General features: G+C 40.8%; 1 protein-coding gene across 6 annotated transcripts in view; it reads left to right on the forward strand.

Annotated features, from left to right (window-relative positions):
- Window positions 1–27,969, forward strand: part of SYNE1 (spectrin repeat containing nuclear envelope protein 1) — a 432,020-nt gene that overhangs the window by 372,756 nt on the left and 31,295 nt on the right. For 5 of the 6 annotated variants that reach the window (XM_054697946.1, XM_054697947.1, XM_054697948.1 and 2 more), the window contains 5 exons: window positions 2,440–2,598; window positions 4,601–4,767; window positions 20,729–20,891; window positions 25,546–25,733; window positions 26,620–26,770. In XM_054697946.1, the coding sequence (XP_054553921.1) occupies window positions 2,440–2,598; window positions 4,601–4,767; window positions 20,729–20,891; window positions 25,546–25,733; window positions 26,620–26,770 (828 nt within the window). Of the gene's footprint in view, window positions 1–2,439; window positions 2,599–4,600; window positions 4,768–14,053; window positions 14,256–20,728; window positions 20,892–25,545; window positions 25,734–26,619; window positions 26,771–27,969 lie in introns of those variants that run through there. The other variant, XM_037520652.2, reaches the window with a different exon arrangement.

Genomic DNA, 27,969 nt, shown 5'->3' on the forward strand with positions numbered 1-27,969 from the left:
TGTAAAGAGATTATAAATTGTAGTGTAGACCGGTGACTAGCTCTCGAGTTATCATTTCCGAAGAACTTTTACCAAGTATGAAACCACAAAGGAAATGAGCTTGTGCCTGTGCCTCATTGTAGTTAAAAACTTTAGTTCAACATGGCTTCTTCTCCCTGTTGAATCGTCTCCCTGTTGAAGAGCAGTCTCTTTGCATTGCAATCAAAGCAGCTGAGGAGATGAGTAACTGGCCACAGATGAGGTAAGGAAGACTCCCTGTAAGTAGTCTCTGCAGAGTCCAGCTCCTGCAGATGGACATCCTGTGCTCAGTAGACTCCCTGCAGGGTTTCTTGTGCCTGATACAGCCCAGCCTTTGCTGGTATGTGTTTTTCTCTACATTTTGGTTTGTAGATCGGGGTGGAATTCTAGTTGAGTCCTAAATATAGGATCATTGTCATTGCTCGGTGTTTTTCAAATCATCATGGTAAAAATATGTGAAGTAGCAAAGGATGTATTTCCTGTTCAGCTGCCTCACTCTGGAGGTCTCAGCCCGTTCCATCAGCTGTTGCAAAGCATTATTTGTACCCTTGAAAAAAGCATAAATATTGCTAAGCTGATAAATAACATGGGGGTTTCACCTGAACCCAAAGGGAGAGGTGGTGCTGTTCACTGATCCTACAACTTAAACAATAGTTTTGCAAACTGAAAGGTACATTCCATTGTCAGTCTACTGCATTCTAGTACTTAAGGCAGTGCTTGGCTCAGCGTCAACTCTTGTTTTCTGCAACCAGTGAGTATTTTTTTTTTTAATAAATTTTGGAACAAGGGAAAGATTGATGAAGAAAGGAAGGCTCGGAGGAGAGGAGCAACCATGTCATCATCACAGCACCAAGAGTGATGATGATGTTTTTGAAACTTAGCTGCCTTTGATATTTGTTCTCCTGCAAACAGTATCAGACTCAAGCATTGCTGGTCTTGTCTTACATAGACTATAAATAAATGCCTCCAATTTGCCTAATCTTTCTCTCTTGGCCTGTAGAATGGGGATAATAATGAATGGCCTTGCTCTCATTATTTATTTATGCATACAAGAGCTAGGGTACAGGCCAGAGGTGTGGCGGGGGTGTGTGAGAGGATTCACAGAGTCAGAGTGGGGAGCAGAACAGGCAGATCTACTGAAACATACTGCTGAGGGGCACAGCAGACAAGTCAGGAGAAGTCTGCTGTGCTATGTGGGTAACTTCCTGGCCAGGGATTGAACTCAGGCTGTGGTAGTTGTGGATAGCTTCATAATGCAGACGCTTAACACCTTGCACCACCAGGGAGGCCCAAAATTTGTCTATTTAAGCTGTTTTTTCTTAGCCTTTTCCATCCCTGTCAGCACCCACCCCAAGTAATTCTATGCCTATGTTTTTCTGTCTCAAATAAAACTTAAACAGTAAACAGGTATTCTACTAGTGGGGAAATACTTGATAAATTCATTAGTGTCAACCTTCCCAGAGAAGTTTTTGGTTCAAAAGATCATAATTAATTCAAGAGAATGAACTTGACTGATGGTATTTCAAAAGTGGTGGGGTATAGGGTTGGTTCTCTGTGGAACCCTCAGCACTGGTGTTCTCAGCTCACAACTTGATTTCCAGCTATTTTCTTGTTTATAGAGACACAGCCATTGGGGATTGTTTGGGGCCGTGAATGGCATTCTCCTAACTACTAACAGAGCTTGTAATTGCTAAAATGAAAGTATATAGCTTCTTGAAATATTTTCATTTTCTTTTTCTAAAGGAAATTGGTTTGAAGTGCATCAAAAAGTAAAATAGATTGATGGATAAAGGGATGCCTGTACTTAAGCAAGCAGTAACACAATGATAATAATTTTAGAGCCTAGAGTATATCACAGATGCCTGCCATATAATTCTTTCAACTTTCCTCTATGTTTGAAATTTCTCATAAAAGGATGCTAGCAGAGAAAAAGCTAATTGAGAGGAAACTGTTTAATGTAGTGGAATGAATGGCTTAATGGGTCATTATTAACATGACCGTGCAGAAAAACATCATCTTTTGCCACTCAAGTCAATATTTTGCTAACTTGAAGGTTAGCTCAATCGGACGCTTTCTTTAGTATTTCCATCAGCACTGGCACGTAGGAGTATTGTGATTAATGCTGTGATAAATATGGTGGCGCATGTACCTCTGGCTCAGGACCTTCCATAAGCTAGTCATGTACACGTGGGTCAGCAAGGCCCAGTCCAGAGTTCCCTGCTGCCCCTAGTATTTCATGAAAAACCCTTGCTGTGAAGCACCACAGAGAAGGTTCTTCTGTACCTCAGGGAGAACAGTGACATAGGGATGCCCAAGGCTTGCTGAGCCCAGTCCACCAAACCCAGTGGGTCTATGCTTTCTGCAGGGTCTGACTTCTGCTCTGATCACCCTTGTGCACTTTCTCCCAATTCACCTTTGCAGCTCTCCTTAAGGCGGCAGCAAGTGAGTGAAAGGCTGAACGAATGGGCGGTCTTCAGTGAGAAGAACAAGGAGCTGTGCGAATGGCTGACTCAGATGGAAAGCAAAGTTTCCCAGAATGGAGACATCCTCATTGAAGAAATGATTGAGAAGCTCAAGAAGGTGCATTTGCTGCTGTCTGTGTCTCCTCCCTCCATGACACTTACACACACACTTAACAAGTGCAAAGGGGGCCTCGCTCATAATTACTTTCCTGTACAAGGAAGTCTCTACTTTAAGTATTTTATCTTTTTAACACAAAATAAGCTTACATGAGAAGTCCTGCATTGCATATAAAATATATAGAATATTTTAAATTTGTGATGAATGTTTTATAAAGACATCACAATGTTTAATATTTGGTCATTTCTCCAGTAGGGATCCTGGGTATTTGTTTTAAAGGGTAAAAAAAAAATCACTAGAGAAAAATCAGGGACTTTCTCTGTTTTGCTCATTGTTGTATCTCCTATTCTCTCGCTACAGTAATAGGGATCTAATCTTTAGAATCTACTTTTTCATATTTTCCTGCAGTTCCTTAAGTTTGTTTTGGTTTAGTTTTGTCTGTGAGGAACTAGTGCAGAAACTGGGTTAACAGAGAAGGTTTGAGCTTGGCAGAGAGGGGCATACATACTGTGAAGGTGCTGGGGAGACAGACACTGGACTTGAAGGCCATGGCTCTTCGGGACAATAAAGATCTTATTTCCAAAGCAATTAAGGAATGTAATGTTCTGCTGAAACAGCAAGTCTTCCCTGATCCTCCTACCCCAGAAGAAGCCATGGTCACCGTAGTGGAGGACTAGGTGAACTTTTACATCAACCACTACAGACAGCAGGTGATGGGAGAGCAGCAAGAGCAGGACAAGACTCTGCAGGAACTTCAACAACAGCTGAAAATTCTGTCTGCCCCCTTCGTTGCCAAATATAGGGCCTTTCTGAAGACCCTGTGAGCACCTGCATCCCCTACCACCTTCTCTCCCAGAGACATGCGTCTCTGAGAAACCCTACCATCAGGCCCCGTGTTCAGGTCCACAGGCTCTGCTCTTGGTGGTGTCATTCTACCTTGCCACCTCAATAAAGACCAATAGTGGTTAAAAAAAAAAAAAAAAAAAAAAAGAGAAACAAAAAACAAAGAAGGTTTGAGATGCCCTGATCATCTAAGCCATTAGGTTATTGTTCTTGAAACTCAGTTTGCCACTGATCTATGTATGTGTTGTCAGATGTTGGCACTGTATAGATGTCTTTTAAAATTGAGGATACCCTTTTAAAACATTGTACACAAATAACATAATTGACATGCATATGTATATGCACATAGATGTCAGTAGTACACATGCACATACATCTTCTAAGTCTCCCACCAACTATTTGTATAAGAATTAATTCTATGTATAATATCAGGTTGGTGAGTACAGCAACAAGTGTAATTCCCCACTATTAAAACCTTTCAAATTTAGCTTTTCTTATGTATATACTTTCACTGTTTTTTAATGTCCACTAAGAATAGAAAGCACTCCCCATTGTGTTTTAGAATGTCTGTATAAAAATTTAACCCAGCCTCCAAATACATACTGAAAATAATAGGTACCACGAATCTGGTATTCACACCGTGTCCCTCATGCCTGAACTATTTCCAAGCAGTAGTAAACTGTAATTACCACGTTTCCAGTAGAACTGGGCTGAATGCATTAAGAATTTGCTTTTGTGCCATTCGCAGCAACATGGATGAAGCTAGAAGGAATGATGCTCAGTGAAATAAGTCAGAAGGAAAAAGGAAAATATCAGATGGTTTCACTTATAGGAGGAATATAAGGGAACCAACTAAGACATCAGGGGGAAAAAACAGTACAAAACAAAACAAAGCAAAAACAGACAAGTATAAATCAGAGACATCCTGCAGGGGAGGAGGAGGAAGAGGGATGAGAGGGAAGGAGGGAGGAGCACAGGGGACTGTGGTGATGGTGCACGGGGGCCTTGGGGAAGGAGATTCTATGGCGACTATACCTGGAAGGGTAGGAAAACAAACATTGTCTAAAAATGAACAATGACGTAAAATTATATATATATATATATATATAAAGAATACACTTTCTGAGCTCAGTAATTGAAATTGATTGCTATTATGCAGGATTATCAGGAGGAAATTGCTGTTGCCCAAGAGAACAAAATACAACTCCAGCAAATGGGTGAGCGTCTTGCTCGAGCCAGTCATGAAAGCAAAGCATCTGAGATCCAGTACAAGCTTGGGAAGGTCAATGACCGCTGGCAGCATCTCCTGGATCTCATGGCAGCCAGGTAAGAGGACCTTGGTCAGGAGAGCATGTGTGGGCGGAAATTCAGACATCCATTCACTTTTCATTTGACCATGCAGAAAAACATACATCATCTGATATTTCTGTTTTCTTTTGCCACCTTTGTAGTTCATGCCTTACTCATAAACGTCACTTCCACTTACTTTAAAATTCTTCTTATTTCATAAACCTGACAGTGTTTGTGAAAAAGTCATAACCAAACAAAATCCCTTCCTAAGTGAAAATTCTGTTTTGACTGGGGTTTCTTGGGTGAAGCCACTGACCAAAATCTGTGGTGGGTATTATTGATAGCAGGAGCAAAAAAATATTTGTCACATTCCTACTGTTTTCTGTCTCACAAGGTGTCTGATAAAACTAATTAGCGCCACTTGCTGAGTAGCAAAAATAATTGCTGCATTATTGTAATTTTGCTTTAATGATAGTGATGTCCATTATAGGTAAGAGGAATATTATATTCCATTTGCAAAAGAACAGAGTGAATAAAAGGATAAGCCAAAAAGAAAAAAAATACGTATGGCTCTTTACTAGCAATATAGAATTCTGATAGGATTGAGTGATTGTTACTGTGGTTTTGGGAATTTCTTTGAGGGAGTTAATATTGGTTTTCAGTACTACATGTTTCTATATTATACTGCATACAGCGTCACACTTTAACATGTGTTTCTACCACACCACTCCCACCACCAAGGAGACAATGATTGAGTATATGCTTTATTTTAGGTGAACTCTGCTTCACATTGGAGTGTAGGCTTGATGAGGGCAGGCATCTATGTCTCTTCTACTCACTGTATCACAAGCACCAAGAACAGTGCCTGAGTACAACTGGGCTCAACCAATATTTGCATGAATGAATATTTGGAGATTTGAGTGCATACTCTTGTTTATGACACTGAGGAGAGCTGAAACGTTACAAAGACTTCCTAGTGAGTCATTTCAGAGCTATTCTACATTATGCTTTTTTCCTGGAGTATCTGTTGTAACTTCTCCTTTGTTTCTAATTTTATTTACTTGTATTTTCTCTCTCTACTTTTTGATTTTGGCTAAAGATTTGTCTGTAAGTTGTTAATCTTTGCAGAGAAGCAGCTCTTGTATTCATCGATCCTTTGCTTTGTCTTTTTAATCACTATTTCATTAATTTCTGCTCTAAATTTTTGTTTCCGTTCATCTACTAACTGTTGCTTTTGGTTTTTCTCCTTTTTCTAGCTCCTTTAGGTGCAAGCTTTAGTCTCTTATTTGTGAGTCTTGTTGTTTCTGAGGTTGGCCTGTATTGCTCTAGACTTCTGTTAGTACTGCTTTTGCTACGTCCCATAGATTCTGATAAATCGCCTTCATTTTCATTTCATCTCCAAGTATTGTTTGATCTTATCACTGGATCTGAACTCAATATAATTTTTTAAATCTGGTTTCTTTTCTGCTGCATAAGTAGTGCCTTTTGAATAATGTGTGTCCATAAAAACTGCTTATGGATATGACAATTCCATATATTGACTTTGAAAGCACTTTTCTTTAGGAAATAGTTGTCAGAGGGTCTATGTAAGAATTTGAGTTTATAATTTATTTTAGTGATAATGGAACAAAAATAAAATAAATGTTTACCAATTTTTAAAATGTTTGCAAGAGTGCTAGAATCATAGCATTTATTAAGCCCTCAGTTTGTACCAATGACCCTGTTACTGGCTTCATATGCCACTTGTTGTGTATTACTCGTGACACCCTTTGATGTGGGTGTTATTATTACACCCATTTTTTCAGAAGCAGAGGCTCAAGCTCAGGTTGATCCATTGTCAGCTGCTCCCTGACTCTACCACGAATGCCCTGCAGTACTCTGCTCTCTTGCATGCCAAACTTAGCCTTTTAATTAATTTAGTTGAAAGGAAAGCCGACTTTGGTATTTATTTTGACAATCTAACTTCCCAATCTTTTTTGTGATAATGTGACAGTTGATGAGAGAGACTCTGGGGATACAAAGATAGATACAAAAACCCCTTTCCTCAAGGACTTCATGGTAGCAATACAGACTTGCAAAGAAATCAGTAAAATGATGGACCAAGTGCTCCAATAAAGGGACTAGAAAGAGATGGAAACAAATGGTTCACCTTTCCTGCTCCAAGAGTTTAGGCACATGTATTTTTAGAATCCCATTGCTATGTTTAGCCTCCCTTCTCAGTCACTGATAACAAATCTTATTTCAGACAGAGAAATTAAAGCCCTGGTCCTATAAATATCCTTCTTAGAGAACCACCTACTTGGTAAACATTCCTGAATTTTTTTTTTAATTTTATTTTTATATTCCCCATACAATTACAACCCCCTTATTTTGACCCCAATCCCTCCTTTCTCCGCCCCCACATCCCATAGAGTGTCTCTGATTCATCGTTGTTTGTTGATTTTGATATTTTCTTTCTTATCGTTATTCTTTTTCCTGGTCCCTTATTTAAGTTTTCTAGATTCCTGCTATGAGTGAGACCATCCGGTATTTTTCTTTTTCTTTCTGGCTTATTTTGCTGAGCACGATCCCTTCCAGCTCCATACATGTTGCTGCAAATTGCATGTGTTTATCTTTTTTGAATGCTGAGTAATATTCCATGGTGTATATGGACCACGTCTTCTTGATCCAGTCATCTATTTTTGGGCATTTGGGTTGTTTCCAAAGCTTAGCTATTGTAAACAGTGCTGCTGTAAACATAGGGGTGCAGGTGTTCTTTGGAATTGATGTTTCTGTGTCCTTTGGGTAAATACCTAGGAGTGGAATTGCTGGATCCTTTGGAAGCTCTATGTTTAGTAGGTCCAGAAATCTCCACACAGCTCTCCATAGTGGTTGGACCAGTTTGCACTCCCACCAGCAGTACAGGAGTATTCCTGTTTCTCCACATCCTCGCCAACATTTGTTGTTGCTAGTTTTTTTAATATGTGCCATTCTCACTGGTGTAAGATGGTATCTCATGGTAGTTTTGATTTGCATTTCCCTGATTGCAAGTGATGTTGAACATTTTTTTCATATGCCTGTTGGCCATTTGCATTTCCTCTTTAGAGAAGCTTCTTTTTAGCTCTCTGCCCACTTTTTGACTGGATTATTTTCTTTGTTTTTGTTGAGTCTCATCAGCTTTTTGTAGATTTTTGTGACCAGTCCTTTATCATTAGTGTTGTGTCCAAAAATGTTCTCCCAGTCGGTGGGGTTTCTCTCTGTTTTTGTTATTGTCTCTTTTGCTGTGCAGAAGCTCTTTAATTTGATGTAGTCCCAGCTGTTTATCTTTGCCTTCACTATCACTGCTTTGGGTGATGTGTCTGTAAAGATGTCTTTGATGTCCATATCATGTAGTGTTTCACCTATATTTCCTTCTATCTATGCATTTTATGGTTTCAGGTCTTATGTCTAGTTCTTTAATCCATTTTGAGTTGGTTTTTGTTTGTGGTGTTAGGTAGTAGTCAAGCTTCATTCTTTTGCATGTAGCAACCCAGTTTTCTCAGTACCATTAATTGAACATTCCTAAATTTTTTGTGTCAGATTATGATGCATAAATTGCCTTGCATTTACATATAATTCCGTCAAGCCATTTTATATTCTTTTCTAATATTCTGTGGCTCAATCGTGTGGAATATGGGGATATGCTATTTCAAAGATGTTTTAAATTTAATTTAATATAATTTAATCATGAGCAACTTGCTTAGTGTGCCCCAGCTGTTGGTCAAGATTCTATCAAATTACTTAGGTGCTTTCTCCTCAAAGGTATGTTTATTTATAAGCTTTCTGTCTGGTGGTTCAAATGAGAATTTTCTAGATATTATTTAGTTTGTCTTTCTAAAGGGCACCTTAGTAAACTTGAGTTGATTAACTAATTATAAGACACATAAGCTTTGCACTGTAGTCACAAAAAATGCTCATATGTTTATACTTTTGTAGAGTTTCATCATGTATAAAGTTCTTTCCCACAGGAGACTTTTGTGTATATATATATCATCATTTCTATTTTTTTTTTAACTTTGTAAACGTCATTTCTAACTGTTCCCTTCCAAAGTAGACAAGATGGCTTGTTGATCATTAATTTGTCCTGGAGTTTGATGCCACACAGAACTCTTGGTCTCCTTGCAGCTTGTGATGCTGGGGCATCATATTTGTTTTCATTCCTTAGCTTCATTAGTATATAGACACACACACACACACACACACACTAGCTGACCATCCCCCACACCCACCTTCAACTCTGACCTGCCAGATGAAATATCAAATTCTACGATGCAGTCTGATTCTCATTCCTCCCTCTTCCAGATTTTGTTTTTCACATTAATCCATTAAAGCAGAAATAACCTGTCTTTTGATATATTTCTATGCTGTTTTGGTGGTTCTGTGGGTTTTGAGGTAGTTTTATGAAGATAATTATATTTTTAGGTGAACAGCTTCTCAACTAACAGACACATGGTCACAGAAAGAAAAAAAAAAGAAAATAGACTCACTGGTAAACCTGTTATATGCAAATAGAATGTACAACTAGTCAATTTCATGTCACCATTAGATTAGCTTAGACCATTCTGAGTACATACGTGTTTTGCAATCAATTTTTAAATGTCACCAAGCATTGTTAGTTTTTTAGGGCAACAAAATTTGCTCAGTTAATGTTAGGGATCAATGGATAACATTCTAGTACTTTCCACACTTTCTAGACATGCTTAGTTCAATAAATATAGCAATCATTAGCTACATGTCGCTATTTAAATAAACTGAAATTAAGCATGATGAAATCACTTTAATGGTACTTACAGTCAGTTGCACATTTCCAGCATTCAATAAACCCATGAGGGTCCTGGCTACTTTAGCATGCACTGTAGAAACAGAACATTTTCCTCATCCAGAAGGTTCTGTTGGTCATGCTGGCCTCAAGTATTAAAAGCACTTCTGAGCCCTTGACTTTAATTAAGAGTCAACATAAGAAAAAAGTCATGGTGAAGCATCTCTAAATAGCTAGGAAACTGAGGATTCTGGCTTTCATTTTGTGACCTATAGGCAAAAACCCTAGCAATTTTTTTTTTGTTTGTTTGGGGGGGAGGCGTTCAAGATCAATAAGGAATCTGTCCTTTGGGTAGGTGTTCACTGTAGCAGAGAACATTTCTAGTAGCAGACAACATGTTATTGCACATTTTCCACCTGTACTGACAAAGGTCAGAATCAAGTAGTTTGCTCTGTTGTAATGACTTTTTTTAAAAAATGTAATTGGACCTCCTAGTATAAATATATTCTTCTCTCTGTCGAACATAAATCCCTCTCACCAAAACAAAAGCACACTTAAGTTATTTAGCTCTTTTTTTGGCAAAAGTATCTTTATTGAGCTATAATTCACATACCATATAACTCATCTATTAAAGGTGAACAATTCGGTGAGTTTTAATCTATTCAATTTTGAAACATTTGTACCACCTCCAAATAAAATCTCTGTTACCCACTGGGGATCATTTTTTTGCCCTCTACCCTCCATCCTTCCTCCAGCCCTAGGTGACCTCTAAACCTCTTTCTGTTTCTATAGACTTACCTGCCCTGGATTACACTTAGATGAAATCACACAGCATGTGGCCATTTGTGACCAGCTGCTCTTAATCTATATATTTATTATAATTTCCTTTAAAATGTATAGAAGTAAAGTGAAAACAAACACCTAAACCAGCTATCGAATGCCTCCTGTACATGAAGTTCTGTGCATGTTGCTATGGGACGCAAATTGACAAACCTTCTTATAGGTCCAGATAGTAAAAAATATCTTGGGCTTTGGGATTCATATGGTCTCTGCCAAAACCCCTTTGTTGTTGTATTGGTAAAGTAGTTACAGAAAATAGGTAACCAGGGAAGCATGGCTGGCATCCTGTAGCATTTATTTACAAAACAGATGGCCTGCTTTAGTTTGCCCACACCAATTCTAGGAATAAAAAAGAAAAAGAAAAAGAAGGTCCCTAACAAAATCAGAGCAAAGAAGCAAATACACATATGACCACCCAGCTCAGGGCCTCTGCTACCTGTCCTATCTTCCTGCTCACTCTGCATGTCAGGTATGCTGGCCAGCCCCTCGTTGCTCATCAGCATCTTAATTTTCTCAGGATTAGACTGTATTCTTCTTTCTTGCTCAGCAGACTTTCTATACTTCTCCTTCTGTGTGTTTCCTTCTACTCTAATAAATATCTGGTGCGGTCAGTTGTTTCAAAAGTTCTCTTCAATACTAAAGTGTAAGTATTTCCAACTTGAGCTCTATCATAATCCCAGAATGTAACATACAGAGGTGCCCCCTTATCTGCAGGGATATTTCTGAGACCCCCAGTGGATGCCTAAAACTGTGCATAGTCCTGAGCCCTGTATATTCTGTCTTTTCCTGTATACATGTACCAGTAATAAAATTGAATTCATGAATTAGCACAGTAAGAGATTAGCAACAATAATGATAAAATAGAATAATCATAACAGTATACTATAGTAAAAATTCTGTGGATGTGGTCTCTTTCTCAAGTTATCTTGTTGTGAAAACTCACAAAGTGAAAGTGAATAAAGGCAGTCTACAGTGGGCCTGCTTCCTGCAAACTGTAGGGTTTTTTTTTTTTTAAGATTTATTTATGCATACAAGAACTGGGGTACAGGCCAGAGGTGTGGGAGGTGAGAGGATTCACCAGATACAGAGTGGGGAGCAGAACAGGTGAATTGACTGAAATACGCAGCTAAGGGGGAACAGTGGGCAAGACAGGAGAGGTCTGCTGTGCCACGGGGGTCACCTCCCTGGACGGGGCTCGAACTCATGCTGCAGTAGTTGTGGATAGCTTCATAGTGCTGACACATAACCCCTTGTGCCACCAGGGAGGCCTGAAACTTCAGGTTTTAAGGGAAACAACATATAATGAAACCAGGTCCTCAAATAAAACGGTTTTGCTCAGCATTGGCCAAGGTTATTTTTTTGTCATCATCATTATAATGAAACAACATCAACTTAACCAACATTGTTCAAGAACCTGATGCGGTTCTGTGCTCCAATACCTGTTGAGTTTCTCCAGTCTAAGACAGGGAATGAAAAGCATCCTACCCAAAGGAAGGCATGGACTTAGGGCTTTAGCTGCCTAAACTAGGAGGTGTTTCTGCTTCACTTACACTGCGATGGTTAGGCAAACCACTTCCCTTGTAAGCGCCTCAGTCCCTACAGGTGCAGGAGGCTATTAGGAAGAGTAAATGAGACAGAACCTGCAAACCACTTAGCACAGTTAAGTCTCCATAAACATGAACTCCTCCCACAGGGACCCGAGGGGCTGAGCGGGTTAACTGTACGTGCAGCATGAGAAAGCTTTGTGCAGTCACAGCAGCAGCCCTCAAAGGAGTTCCATTCAGCTTAGCAGGAGATAGGCTCACTCTAACAGAAAATGAAAACGTGATTCTTGGCATTTATGGCTAGTATTACTTCCTGAAGGTCAATTAGAGATGTCAGGACAGGGTCAGGAATGTACTGATGCAACCAGCATGGGAACAGAAGAGCTAAGCAAGAGTTCTGAATTTAGTGCATCCTGTGTGACCTGCAGCTTACTGCACAGCCTCTCTGAGCTCCGGGTTCCTCATCTTCAAAATGTTCGTTAAAATAATAGCCACATCTCCAATGAAACTACAGGAGGAAAGACATGTACCATTTAAAATATTGTATATGCCAACTTGTCTCTCTAGATGGCTGCAGGAAATTCCGTAGTCTTAATATACTGATATAATGGGTACTGATATTATTGCCATTTTTTGCTCTTCTCATAATTGTGATTTTAAAACCTTGTCTTGCCATGATTTAGTTCATTGCAATAAACAAACGGTGCTCAAGGTAGTGATCATGGAAAAAATGTCTTAACCATGAGGAAAACTATATAAAGTGGAAAGGAAATAAATTAAGAAAATAATTGCAATAAAACTTCTTAAAGATCTCAAGTTTTTAAAAAATATTAGTTATCATTACAAAAAATAAATTGGTCTGTTGTTATGGGATCATGACCAATATATTCCTTTAACCAAAACTTCCATGTTTATATTCCTGATTACTAAAAATAATGTCAGAGGAGTAGTTGTTATATACAGTTAAAAATAGGATATTAAGACTAGGATATTTTCATATTGCAGGATTTCAAAAGTAATTGTAGTTATGATTAAGTTTACTGGAGTATATTGCTTATATCAAACATGTTTTTTTTTTCCTTTCATAAAGAAAATTCATTTCTATTTTAAAAGCAACCAATTGTTTTAGTTGCAATTCATCATATAAGCCTTTTATAAAGAACTTATTAGCAAATGTTCTTTATTTATTTATATTATTTATTTGTAATTTGTATGTGTATATGTATATCCTAATTAAAGAAAGGACTTAAAGTAGCCAGCATTAGTCAGTAATAAATAATTTACCAGTTTATTTCTTTATAAATTTAAATTATTCTGTTAATATAAACTCAGTGCATAAAATTTGCAAGCTCTTAAAAGTCACAAAAGTTATCTGAAATTCCACCAAGCAAATAAAGATACGTTTTCAATCTCAAAATTAATTTTTAAAAGGCAAAGGTTTTGAATATGAAAAAAAGAAAATGATATTTGTCCATTACATTTCATGCTGAAATCGTCTAACCCAGGATAAAAACCAAGTCCTTTCCACAGAATACCTCTTTCCATCCACCTTCCCAAGCAAACCTTAAGGCTCCTACTTACACCACTTAACTGGCCTTTCAAATTGAAGAAAAAAAGAAGTTCCTCCATTTTTGCTGTTGTAATTTGCTATTCTTGTAGAGGCTTCATTCGATTGCATGTTGTCCTTTATCTTTTTCAACTTAAAAAACAGCCCACCAGGCGCAGCAGACCTCTCCTGACTCACCCGCTGCTCCCCCCAGCAGTGTACTTCAGTCAGTCTGCCTGTTCTGTTCCCCACTCTGTCTCTGGGGAATCCTCTGACCCCCCACATCTCTGGCCTGTACCCCAGCTCTTGTATGCATAACTAAATAAATCTTTAAAAAAAAAAAAAAAACAACAGCCCTCCAGGAAAGTGGACCGTCCTTCCTGAATGGAGAAGTGTCCAGAGCCAGCCTCATGTCTGAGGTCCTTCTTTCTGTAAACATGGAGCCCCCCTCCTTGCAGATTACACTGAGCTTCTTCCCCTTCTCACACTCGTGGCCTACATTCCAGGAGATCAGGCCTGGCACATGCTAATGAATGTAGGTTTTATTTAGAAACATGACCACTTGTCACTGCTCAGTGTCATATCAGGCTGAGCCTCACCAACATTTGTCTGGCGTGAGCATTTTGTACTTCCACACACAGACAAGGGGAAACTTTCTTCCCCACACAGGATTTTAGCATTTTGCTCTGCAGACCTAACTTTGGCCAAGTGGAAGCTTCATGCTGGTGGCAGAAGACCTGTGTGCCCTGAGGATGGCAGAGGACGGCTCTGAGGATGCAGACCTCCCCGATTGTAACTGCGATATCTCCAGGCAGGCGTCTCTGAGCTTCTTCCGTTGCACATAGCTTTCGTGTTACATGGGGAGGGTTGGGGGGGGGGGGGTTAAAGGGTGGACGTTGGAACTTTCAGTCCAAATTGTTTTTGCCAAGGTTAAGTGGAGATGATTGGTTTTAATGGCTCATTGGTCACGCGCTCTTAAGAACTATTTATTAGTTTGTTTTCTCGTCCTCCTGCGGGGCAACGGAACTGGGTGTAGAGGTGGCTGAGCTTTGCTGTGGCATGGTATGCCAGTTGTCTTGTCAGGCCAGGATATGGCTATAGTAGAGGGCCTGAGACGCAGGGAGGAGATCCAGAAAAAGAAAGATCCAGTGAATCCATCATTTGCTATTAAAAGGATGGACTTCTGACAACACTAAAATTCAGCCTTAGCCAATTCAAAGCTTTGTAGCTAAGAGCTTTCCCTTTGTTAAATGAAACATCTGCTTTTCTTTCGGGGGCCTGGAGGAAATTGTGTCTGAAGAAAGTTAACTTTATTTCAATTTATAAATAAGTTTTGATGACCAACTAACTTTTACACCATATGCAAGACATAAGACATAGAAATTGATAGTCGAAGATAGTCATGGAGTGCATTATGCAAATGTTTATTTCATAGTTGTTTACAGTTGGAATAACATTATAATAGGAATTTTTTGTAAAGTTGTTTTTTTTTGTTTGTTTGTTTGTTTGTTTTTTTTTTGCATAGAAGTACTGGAGTGTAGGCCAGATGTGGGGGTGGGGAACGAGAGGATCCACCAGAGACAGAGTGAGGAGCAGAACAGGCAGATCTACTAAAATACACTGCTGAGGGGAGCATCAGGGAGACAGGGGAAGTCTGCTGTGCCATGTGGGTCAGCTCCCTGGCCAGGGATCGAACTAGGGCAGCAGCAAGTGATAGCACTGAGACTTAACCCCTAGGCCACCAGGGAGGCCCAATAATAGAATTTTTATAAAATATTTTTCTTGAATCATAACAGCCACCAAATAAATGCCTGCTGATGAATAGAATCTACTAATGGTGCTTTCGGTTCTGTTATATTTAGAATTGGGGAGTTTTTTAGTTTTTGTTTGATTTATGGGTCTACTAAACTGATTTGAAGGAAAGTAGTGATATATTCCTACTATGTGTCTGTGTATATATTTATGTGACAATGTTAAGAAACTGTAAAACTGGTTTCTTAGTAGAATATTAAGAAAGGTCAAGTGCCTCTGATACACTCAACTACGAATGTTGAACTAAGCTGTAAAGACTTAGGAACTTACAGATTTATCAGCCTTATTACTAAACTTATCCAGAGTTGGGATGTCTGGAAATATCTATTTTGAATTATAATCCTGGATCATACCAGAAGGAATGTTGCTTAACTTTCTTGCAGTGATAGATAAATAAAAGCATTGTGACACTTTACCCCAGGATTTCCTTTCAAGGAATAATGGAAACAACATGGACCGAGTTCTTTGGTCCATGTTAAAAAGAATGACCCCATCCTATAAACTTCAGTTTAATAGGTTCCAGGAAAATGGGCCCATCCTTCCCTCTCCCTCTCTCCAGCTCATGTCTGCTTCCTCTAACCCACACAATATATTTTGCTATTTGTAGTCAAATATACTTTTTAAAAAATGAGAAATGACAGTCACTTACATGTTCACCCCCATTGACATTACGGAGATTTACACATTCATTTGAAAGAGGAACTTGTCCCTAATGGACTTTATGAACAATCATCTATTTCCATGTCATGTTGCCCTTGACATACTGCATGCTAACTGCTCTGCTCTGACTGCTGGAACCCATGCAATTTTGCACAAGATTTCTAATCCTGATATTTATTTGGCTAGTGTAGACAGTGCCCAGCAGAACAGTGTCTATTCACATCCATTTGTGCGTTGCCTCTTTTGATTGTAAGTGGATTTTGAACTTAGAAAATGACCATTTGCATATATTAGACTTTGAGGAAAGACTGAAGTATACATTTAATAGCAAATAAATGTTAACTAAAGAACAAATATTTTACTTAGAATATGAATTATTCATGTTTAGCAGGCATTTTAGATGGTACCCAGCTTTGTGCAAAGCACCGAACTCAGTATGGTAGGGGAACAGGAAACCCAAAGAAGAAATTCATAGTTCTAGCTTCCCAAGAAACTCACCATGGGGGCATAAAAATGTGCATAAACGATACCAGGGAGGGGTCTTCCTGGTGGCGCAAGGGGTTAAGACACAACCTACAGATTCTATAAATCACTGTCTTGCACATGAAAATCAGTCACGAAGCAATCACACAAATACTTTTAATAGGGTTTCACTGTCCATGGTTTTTAATAACGACACCTGTTTCCTTTATTGTAACATTTTAAATAACTTTCAGTTTGTAAAAAGCACTGGTAGGCGCATTACCTTAAAATGTTTAAAAAAAAAAGTGTATTTAAAAAATTATGCTCTTATTCTACCATGTAGTCTCCTAATAGAGAATAGAAAATGTGTTGTGAAAATTCCATTGTGACTCCTGACAAGCCTTCTCTGATCGGCTTGTAGGAGCATAGACTGTAAACCATCCCCAGGGCATTGGCAGGCATTGGCGTTGAATAGTAATCCCCACGCCTTTTACATACCAGCGCTCATGTGGTTCTTACAGGAGACAACTTTTAGCTGAGTACCAATCAGTGGCTGCCAGTTTTCACAGAAGTCACTGGGTGCAAAACTCAGGAGGCACGTTCTCTCTCGGTCACAGCACAGGCGTGGGATTTAACATGACCTCGGCCATCCCAACTGGGTGGCTCGGACTGATAGGGCAGCATCTCTCATCGATAACCCACTGGGGAGGACTAAGGAATGGCTACATGGAGATGTGTGCCCTGGATTTACCCCCGGGCATGTCTGCTCTTGAACATGCCTGCTCACCAGCTTCCTGGCTTTAGGAATGGGTAATACCAGATATTTGGTAATAGCCGAATGCTGACTATGCTTTGAGAGGAGGTTTATACCAGCCTCATAACCTCATCAGGGTTTCATGTGAGGCTGGAGACTGGAGGAGAACCGACCTCACTCAGTGCCTGTTTTCTTTTTAGCCTTATTTTAACTCCCTAGTATTGTTTGTTTTTTTTTAAGATTTATTTATTTATGCATACAAGGACCACGGTGTAGGCCAGAGGTGCTGTGGGGTGAGAGGATTCACCAGAGACAGAGGGGGTAGCAGAACAGGTGGATCAACTGAAATACACTGCTGAGGGGAGCAGCAGGTGAGTTGGGAGAGGTCTGCTGTGCCATGTGAGTAGTTCCCTGGCCCTGGCCGGGGATCGAACTCATGCTGCTGTGGCTGGTGATAGCTTTATAGCACTGAGACAACTAAGGAAACAGGTATCGTTATTAGAAACCAAGGATAGGGCCTCTCTGGTGGTGCAAGGGGTTAAGACACAACCTATGAAGCTATCTGCAGCCACTGCAGCACGAGTTCGGCCGGCCAGGGAGCTACCCACATGGTGCAGCAGACCTCTCCTGCCTTGCCCGCTACTCCCCTCAGCAGTGTATTTCAGTCAGTCTGCCTGCTCTGTTCCCCGCTCTGTCTCTGGTGTGAATCCTCTCACCCTCCCACACATCTGGCCTGTACCCTGGTTCTTGTATAAATAAATAAATAAATCTTAAAAAAATAAATAAATAAAATAAAACTCTAAAAACAGAATTGAATTTTAACTAAAGGCTGCATCAGAAATCACCAACGAGTACTTATCCCCATCAGCTTTCTTTTAGAACAACCTCTGAGCACTCCTGAGCCATGGGCAGCCCTCCGCAGGAACTCAATATCAATTTTTGCTGCTATTATTTTTAACAGTCAAGTTGAAAAATACTATCCAGGTCCCTCCCGAGCTCCTGCTCACGTTCTACCCACACTGGCCAAACTCGCCTGCGTCTGATTTATCGCCCATGCTCAGGCCTCTTGTCCCAGCACCACCATCTACATTCATCTGAGATATCTTTCCTCTACTTCTTCTGTCTTTAACTTCTCCTAAGTTCCTTATTCACTGCCTAAAAACATTCCGAAGCTGTTCCAAATATTAAAACTGTTCAAAATATTAAAACTACATTAAACAAAACAAACAAAATTGCTTTTTCCTTGAAGCCAGATCATTCCACGGTGTCCTATTATATTGACTCAGCTTTGTGGCATTTGACAAAGTAGGCCAGAGGTCCCCTTAAGAATCACCTGGAATGCTTGTTACAAATGCAGATTCCCTGGCCATGCCCCCATAGATTCTGATTCAGCAGAACTGGGTTGAGATCTTGGAATTTGCATTCCTATGAGGCACACCAGGAGACTGATAAAAGGGGTATTCAGATCCCACCTGATCAACTGGCCCCTCTTGAAATTTTTCTGCCTTGAATTTTACACTGTAATTCCAGATTCTCCTCCTTCCTCCCGAATTAATTTTTCTCCATATGTGATTCCTTCCTGAACCAGCCATTTAAAATTCATTCTTCTTAGCTCATATCCTTTTGGGATGAAATTCATCTTTCTCTTGATTTCAGCTCTGTGCCAACAGTACCTGAACCACTGCAACAGCCTCCACCCTCTCTTCTGGACCTAGAATTACACTTTCAGATATGGCTACATGATCCCTTGGCGCCTTTGTGTCCCAAACCTAATGCACCATACAATCTAGAATCTGTCCTCATCCAGTACCCCAAAGCAGCATCCCTCTGGTCACCCAATTGGGCACCCCAAGTTTACACCTCCTCCCTCCCGTCATGCCAGTTCATGAATCGAGCAGTCCAGTCCTCACCTCTGTTCTCACATTCCCCAAATGTAGGCCTTTTATGTAAGCTTTTGGACCCTGGAACAACCAAAATTCAAACTTATGTACTCAAAATCAGAAATGATCTTACCATTCTTCTGCTAAAAAAAAAAAAAACAAACTTGGCAAGTTTCCTCTTTATCTTTAAAATAGCACACAGCCCCAGCTTTGTGTCGCTGCAGGAGGTGTATGTTCTCCCCAGCAGTCTTATCTCTTAGCCCTCATCTCTCTTCCCCATCCTCTTGACTCCAACCCCCGGCATCAACACAGCATTTGCCCTCAAAATCTCTACTTTTCTTGATCTGTTCTGCTTGACGTACATCCATCTCTCAAGCGGCAGTTCACATGTTATTTCTTCATTTCCCCTCATTAGTCAAAAACTGAGCTCCTCATGACGAAGATGAAAGTGAGTCATTACTCTATTTCCACCACCTAGCACCATGTTTGCAGAAAGAATAAAGAAATGAGCAAATGGTGAATGAATGAATGAATGAATGAATGATTCCCTGAATGTGGCCAGACAGAATGGATTGCTCCTTATTTATTAGCCAGAGGCTTGGTTCATTTCTTTAGTGTAGTTCTTGCCATGCTGTGTTGTAGTTCATTGTTTCATGTCCATATTTTCAGTCACATTGTGTATTTCATTAGAAAGATAATTAAGTCCTATTTATCTTCATTTCCCGCTTATCTTATACATGGATGTCCATCTATGATGGCAGACAAGTGACAATTTTAAGCAAATGGGTTTTTAATGCTTCCTAAAAAGAATGGGAAAACTTTATTAGCATGCTATGTATGAGGGGCAGGTGTTTCTAAAGGCTTGTCTATGCTTCCATAAAGACGTGCCTCCACGCTCCCGCAGCGGTTACAGCTCTGGGCAGGCTGTGGCTGGGATCGAGTTGGGGCTGGGGCTTCTTGCCTTCACCTCTGGCTCTGGGTGCCTTACTGCTCTCCAGCAGCTGCCTTTGCAGGAGTTGATCTGCTGTCCCAGGTACAGTTCTCTGCTCCCACAGTTCTGCAGAGGATGACCCTCTATCCTGCACACTGACAGTGTGCACCCCCCTAGCCAAGGCAGTTCCTGGGTGTTAAAGTCCCCAGTGAGGGTGTGAGTCCTTCTGTCAAGGGCAACAGGGAGCTCTGTTCTGCAGCTGGTACCCCCTCTGACCAGCAAATGCCACTAAAGGCAATACTCTGAATATAATCACTCCCAGAGGCTGAAAATGGTCATCACTGTGGATATATCATCTGGTGACAATCTGTTGGAAACCGTATTTTTTTTTTCTCCCAAGTATTCTCCATAGGCATAAAAGTTATATTATTTGAGAAAGTAATCATTTTTGTAGCAACTGGGAGATTTCTATCACAGTTATATTATTACAACTGTGTTGCTCGTCCTCAGAGAAAATATTTATTGAGTGTTTTCCATCTACTTGGCACCTTACGTTTTTCAAATACTTTAACTCTCACAAGGACTCTTTTTGTCGTCTCTACTTTAGAGAGGAGGAGACAGAGACACAGAAGGTTTGAGCGACTGCCCCGAATCACACAGCCAGCAGGAGGCTGAGTTACGGGGCACTTGGTTGCAGCAATTTCTTGTCAGGCCCAGCACTTGCCTCTGCTCTCTGAGTGGGGCCTTTGGGCCTCTCACTGACGTCCATGTCTTGCCTCCTCTGCCTGCAGGATAAAGAAGCTGAAGGAGACGCTGGTTGCTGTGCAGCAGCTGGACAAGAACATGAGCAGCCTGAGGACATGGCTGGCGCACATCGAGGCAGAGCTGGCCAAGCCCATCGTCTACGAGTCCTGTGACTCGGAGGAAATACAGAGGAAGCTCAATGAGCAGCAGGTAAAGTTGTTTCCAGAAAACAGTTGAAGGAAAGCTAATAGGCTCATGAACATCTAACTCCTGCCAGGATAGAGTGGTGGTGGTGATGGATCAGGATGGAAAATCGGGAGGAAGGTAGGCAGGAGTGGGTAGCAAGGGGAGGCCTTGACTAGGCAGGTGTCGGAACAAATGGGTTCCTTGTCACCGTGCAATTAGTTGACTCTTTAGAAGCTCTGCGCTCATGAGGTTAGTGCTGTTGGCCCCCCATGTTGCCAGGCAAAGAGGGCAGGGAGATGAGCTGTGAGGAGGTAGCCAAAACAGGGCTCACAGTTTTGTGAAATTTGAAGTCACAAGCCCAGTATCATAGACTTAGATAGAAGGATTCTGTTCTACCTAAAGTGCTGAGAGAACGATTCCAGCACATGGTTTAGAGTCTAAAATAATTTTGTTTTGCAAGGCATGACCTGCAGACAACACATTTTTAATGAACACTTAATGCTTCCTTGGTTCAAATCTTGCCTTACCACTTTTCTGTATAATCTGGGGCAAAGTAAAAAACTGTTTCCAGTCTCAGACCCCTTAGATATAGAATGTCAATAATCACAGGACATGACTTACAGTGTTACTGAAAAATAATGAGGGAGGCCTCCCTGGTGGCCCAAGGGGTTAAGTCTCAGCACTATGAAGCTATCTGCAGCCACTGCAGCATGAGTTCCATCCCCAGCTAGGGAGCCACCCACGTGGCACAACAGACCTCTCTTGTCTCCCCTCTGCTCCCCTCAGCAGTGTATTTCAGTGATCTGCCTGTTCTGCTCCCCACTCTGTCTCTGGTGAATCTTCTCATCCCCCTGCACACCTCTGGCCTACACCCAGCTCTTGTATGCATAAATAAATAAATCTTTTAAAAAAAGAAAAAGAAAAAAGAAAAATAATGAGGAAAGCACTTAGCACAGGGCCTAGCACAAAATAATTGCTTAGTAAAATTTATTTTAATTATGTATTTACTACAGCTTCCTCTGTTGTAAATGTTTGAAATGATTCCATAAACATTGTGGTGTTGGAGTGTCATGCTGGAAAGGAAAGATGAATTATAATGTCTCCAAAGAGGAAAAATTCTGACAAATTTGTTTCAAGAGACAGATTAAATTGATAAGAAACATGCTTTCTATTATGTCTCTATGTGGGGTTTCTGTAGGTTTCTCTTGCCAAAATAAATGTAGACTTGAGATGGCTTCAGAGAACATTTTGTCAATTGTGTTGGTGTTGTAGATGAAGAAGAAGAAATTCAGAGACAGTATGGGATCATTTTTGACTACACTGTGAATGGATGTGAAAGCTGAGACTTTATAGTAGAGCACTTATATGTAATTATAAAGTGTTGACTTGAAAAGAAACTTTGAACAGAAGCATGAGGGGATTTTTCTCCATTATTTACTGTGGGAATTTGGTGGAGATCCTAAGGCAAATCATACAAAATTGTGGGGGGCCCTCTATGACTAGGTGCCCTGGAGTTTTTAATTCTCAGAGTTGTCCACACTGAGTTTCCAGCAATCCGTCAATTAGTCTAGCTCTTCTGCCCTGACCCGATTCCTCCAGTGGTTCCCCCTCATGAGTCTCTAAGATAGAATCAAAATTATAAGGAGACAAGACTTCACCAAGATGTCAACATAGTCGTTCTAAGTTCCCCTCACAAGAAAACCAGTTAGCAATTATCCAGAGACAAGACACCATTGTGAAAATTCCAGATCCTGGGGATGAGAATGAAGCACCCCCTTGGACACTGCAGGGACTAAGAAGGATTACATAAGAGGGGCAGCTGCCTTCTGACCACATGCTGCTCCCCAGTTGGCACAGAACCACACCAAGAAGACTTCCTGGGCCTACAGCTTCCCCAGTGACAATGGAGACACCAAGGTGGACATTAGCATCCTAGCTTTGCAGGATGCATCCTAGGAGGCCCACTCGGATCTCACCTCTCTGGGGAAATCTTGGGGCTTGACCACAGGGGGCCCAAGAGAAATGAAGGGTAGCCAGGCTTGTGGCAAACAGATCTTGGCAGACTATACCCCTGCCTGCAGCTGTGCCTGAGCAGAGACCTGAGCCAACAGTTCTGCCCATCAAAAGAGCAAAGCCAGTGGCCCTGTCTGGCAAGGAGCTTAGGCAAGAGTTCTGCCTGATTTGGGACCCCAGACATGAAGCTACACAGGCCTTTGAGCCCTTCTTAATGTCCCACATGGTTAGTGAAACAAATTTGCAGCCCTGCCCAACAGCTGAGCATAACCTCCTGTCCCACCCCACCTGTGCCTGGTGAGAGAATCCAAGCTGCTCTGGAGCCCATCCAACTGCCGATCAGGCCAGGAAGAACCAGCAGCCCTCCCCAACTGTTGAGCTTAGCCTCTGAGCCCATATCACCAGGGAACCTGAACAGTGACCTTGAGCAGCCTTAGAGTCCAACCTCCAGCCCCACCCAGCCATGGCCTACAACCCTCCCAACAGCAGAGTCCCACCTGGGACATGTCTGATTGTTGGCCACAGCCTGCACCCCAATCGTACTGAGAGACTACCCAGTAACCTCACTCAAACACCTGTAGCCCACTGGACAGCACAGCCTGTGGCCCACTGGACAGGAGAGCCTGAAAGGCCACGCCCTGGCTCATGAAGGCCAGTCCATAGCTGGGTAAAGCTGGAGAACCCTCACAACCAGGGAGCCTGGCCAGTGCCCTTGCCAAGCAGTGGGGCACAGTCACCTTCCTGATATTGAAACCCAGACTGTGGCCTTCACTAACCTGAGTAGAGTCCAGCCTGGCAGTACCACCTGGTCAGGAGGCTGAGGTGCTACCCACCAGGAGCCACTGCAGAGCCCATCTTGCTGCCCCTGCCCAACCAGAGTCCAGTTGGGGCATGTGCCCTGCTGAGGAATTCAGCACTCGAGTACCTGTCCTGCCAGGGGGATGGCAGAGTCAGATAAAGACAAAATGATCTCATTTATATATGTGGAAACTGAAAAGAACTGAACTCATAGAAATAGAGTAGATTGGTTATTGCCAGAGGCAGGACATGGTTGGTCTTGGGCAAAATGGGTGAACATTATATAACAGGTAAAACTTCCTGTTATAAGAAGAATAAGTATAACATAGTGTATAGTTAACATACTGCATTGTATAACTGAAAATAGAAAGAATCTTAAAAGTAAAAAAAAAAAAATCTTAGAAGTTCTCAACCTCCATATACAAATTTAACCATGGGAAGTGATGGACGCTAACTAAATTTATTGTGGTAATCATTTCACAACATAGACATTCATCACATTGTATATAAACTTATGTGTTGTTATAAGTAAGTTATATCTCCATACAGTTGCAAAAAACTCTTTTGAGTACTTGGAGGAAATTAAAGCAAACTGCTATAACTTATAGAGATGCATGGGTTATGTTCAGCTATCTAACACTTCTTCCAAATGTATTTCCTTATCCAAGACGTTCTTTAATTAAGACTTAAAATTTACCTGGAGATCTCATTCACAGAGGCCTCTATCTTTTAGTTTGTGCAAATAGTGAGTTCAATTTTGTAATATCTTATTTTATATTTTAGACCAGAAATTATTCTGATATCTTCCACATCAGTAAAAGAGATTTTCTAAGAGATTTGAAAGAACTGTTGAGTAGGAATAGTTTTAATAGTATTAATTAATAGTTTTAATAGGAATAGTTTTAATAGTTCTAGTATCAAGTTTATTAAAGTTCCTAAGTTTAATCAAGGTAGTTTATTGCATTCAACAAAAAAAGCAGTGTTTATATAGAAGACATTTGAGCATAGTGTTAAGGAGGAAAATAAGAGGACAAGTATACTCACAAGAATATAATTCTCAGCTCTCTGAGTAAGTTGAGGAATTATCATTAGAACAAGAGACAAGCTAGGCAAACTAAAAATGATCCCAAAGGAAAGGAAAACACATTGAAGACTTTGCTGAACAGAGCAGCAAAAATGATACTGGAGGCCTCAGGTTTAATAATGGAATGCTCTGGGTAAGTGGAGTGAGAAGGTCAGTAGAGAAAATAATGCACATTTTGGATTTGCAGTTAACATATTTGCAGTACACATGGCAGGAATTGGACATCCGTGCCTCGTTTAGCACCACACACTTTCCATTTCTGTCCAGAGTTTAAAATTGCTCGCCCAGGAACTGCTGATGATAATGATGTCATGCATGATAAAGAGTCTTGGTCCCCTAAAACAATAGGTGGAATTTTAATCATGGTGGAATTCACTGTTGATAAGCTTGCAGATCTTTTGAACGCCAATGCCAGTGCTCAGTGCCAAGTCTTAACAGAAGCACATGCATTTCTTTGATGGAATGACTGATTGACTGATTGATTGATTGATTGACATGTGATGTTAGAAGTGGCATGTCTGTGAAGTAGATTCCGGGGCAGGATTCACTTTTCATTCACTAAAGAAGCTAAATTTACTCTTCATAAAATTAGTCTATTTCACTTGCTCATTTTATATTACATTGTTCACATAGCAGGAATATTTCTAGATTCATTTCTCACAGTCTTGGGCTGACCGGATTTCATATTTGTCAATGTATGGCCTGACAGCTTGCCAGCCAATCCCGCGGCAGCCGCTCCTGTCTGAGCACATGGTCACTGATAAAGCCCGTGTGTCCCCACAGGACCTGCAGCGGGACATCGAGAAACACAGCACAGGGGTGGCCTCCGTCCTCAACCTGTGTGAGGTCCTCCTGCACGACTGTGACGCTTGTGCCACAGACGCCGAGTGCGACTCTATCCAGCAGGCCACGCGGAACCTGGACCGGCGGTGGAGAAACATCTGCGCCATGTCCATGGAAAGGAGGCTCAAGTAAGCTGGCTCTTGGAACACTGGGAGAGGAAGGCACGGACAGGAAAACTTTCAGAAACGATGCCCAGAGTATTCATGGTGCAGCATGATTTTTGCATCTCAGTGTCCAGAAATTAACCTTGGTTTCCCAAACCTGCCACCATCTGCCCTTCATTGGGAAGATGAGTGAATTCAAAGGTAATATCTGAATCCAACAAGCCACGTGACACCAGTCCTAACCATATAAATACAATTCAGAAAAATAAAAATATGCTCTTCCCAAGTAAACGGTTCCTGCATTTGTGGCTGTAAAAGAAGTAACTGTCTTTTATCCAAACTGAAATAATAAAATAAGACGGTTATTGAGGTTGAAGCTCTTTGACATATAGCAAGTGGTGATGTGTCAGAAAACTCTCGTAGGGATTTAAGGCATGTAGCTTTGTGTTCTCTCTGGGGAACTCGTGCAAAGCTAGTATTTGTCTTGCTGTCTGCAATAGGCTGATGTTGGTGAGGGTGAGTTTGCTGTTGGACTGCAATGGATTTTCAAGTTTCAGTTTTACTTTAGTGGAATGTTGGTATGAGCAGAGCCTGCAAGCATGTGGTTGCATTTCTAAACTTCCTGTGGATGCTTACCCAGAACAGTTCAGATTATGCGCTTTTAATACTTGACTAATTTCCCAATCCAGAGCTACAGGACATGTGTTTTTTTAAAAAAGAAAAAAAAAACAGCTGTTTTATTTTAGCTCAAACAGTTGTCTTTCTTTTCACTCTCGTCCAATTAGACTGAAGGCACAGTTACTCTTTGGCCCAACGGTTGCTGCGTTGGGCTGTCCTGATCCCATGGCAGGCTGTAGGCCCAGGTCTGGAGCATAAACAGTCTCCAGCAGTCTTTCTTTTTCTGTCTCAGGATCGAAGAGACGTGGCGGTTGTGGCAGAAGTTTCTGGATGACTATTCTCGTTTTGAAGACTGGCTGAAGACTTCAGAAAGGACAGCTGCCTTCCCCAGCACTTCTGGGGTGCTCTATACCGTTGCCAAGGAAGAATTAAAGAAATTTGAGGTGACTAGTAATTCCAAATACTTAACCCTTAGTTTGCTGTCCAGGTTGCCGGTCGTTGGTGTCCCAAGATCTAAACGTTCACCCACACATTATTTGTTCAGACAGCTTGGTGATGACTTTGTGGTCTTAATCATTATAACCTCATATGTTGTTAAAAAAAAAAAGGGAGAGGAAATTTTAATTTCAAGCTGTCAAGAAGTCAAATAAACTAATAATGAGGAGAAATTCCAGCTTCCCCCCCAAAGGAAGGCATTGTTTTCAATTCATAATTCTTTATAAGAAACCATCCCTCGTTTCTGAGATTGAGGTACAATGGTTTTCCATACCCTGAACAATCTATTTTCCAAATATATTTTCTTGATTTTTTTTTTCTTAATCTTCTTGGAGCACAGCTTCACTTTTTAAAATCATTGGTAAAAGAGAGTTGACTCTAGAATGGAAGGAAACGTTTTAATTGGATCCCATTTCTATTACAAATGAAGGGCCATTTTGAGACACTGAAGACTTTTCAATTACATAGAGACAAAAATAGCCACAATATAATCATCCTCTAAAGGAAGGACTCATCCAGGGCTGGTCCCAGTCCCTTGCCTGTGTGTTCCTGTTTGCCTTGGTTTTGCTGAATCACACCCGTATGGTGGAGACCCAGCTTCTCAGCTGCCTCTCGTGTTTACAGGCAACCTGACAAGGCTTGAAGTTGACCACGTTTTGATCTTAGGTTTCTTTTCCCTTCAATTCCCATTGAGAGGCAGGCAATACTCATATATTATCAAAGTATACTCACAGCAAAGAGTTCTGATGCATATATCTTACAAAAAAATCATTCTCAGTTGCTAAGCCTACCCAGGCTTCTTACTCTGAGACCTGTTATAGGAAAAATTAAGTTAGGGTTTTGTCTTGGGGGATTTAAAATCAAAGATCATAGAATTGACAAAATGTTCAAATTCTCAGTTAAATAAATGAATTAGTTGGATGTCTCCATATGGATTTATGTATAACTGTACCACTAAATTTTCACATTTTTCCAATCTAAAATGTTTTCCCTTAGAAACTTCTAGTAAAAAGCCACCATATACTCTGCAGAATTCAATTCTTCCAGGTTGAAGCAGTGGTAGGAGAGGCATTCAGATCCTGCATCTTATCACACTCAGCTTCCTAAAGGTTAACACCTTCTATAATTAGCCAACTCTACAAAGCGG

Source organism: Talpa occidentalis, unplaced genomic scaffold, assembly GCF_014898055.3.
Source record: "Talpa occidentalis isolate TD23 unplaced genomic scaffold, MPIMG_talOcc4v2.1 talOcc4.2, whole genome shotgun sequence".
NCBI classification, from domain to species: Eukaryota; Metazoa; Chordata; class Mammalia; order Eulipotyphla; family Talpidae; genus Talpa; species Talpa occidentalis.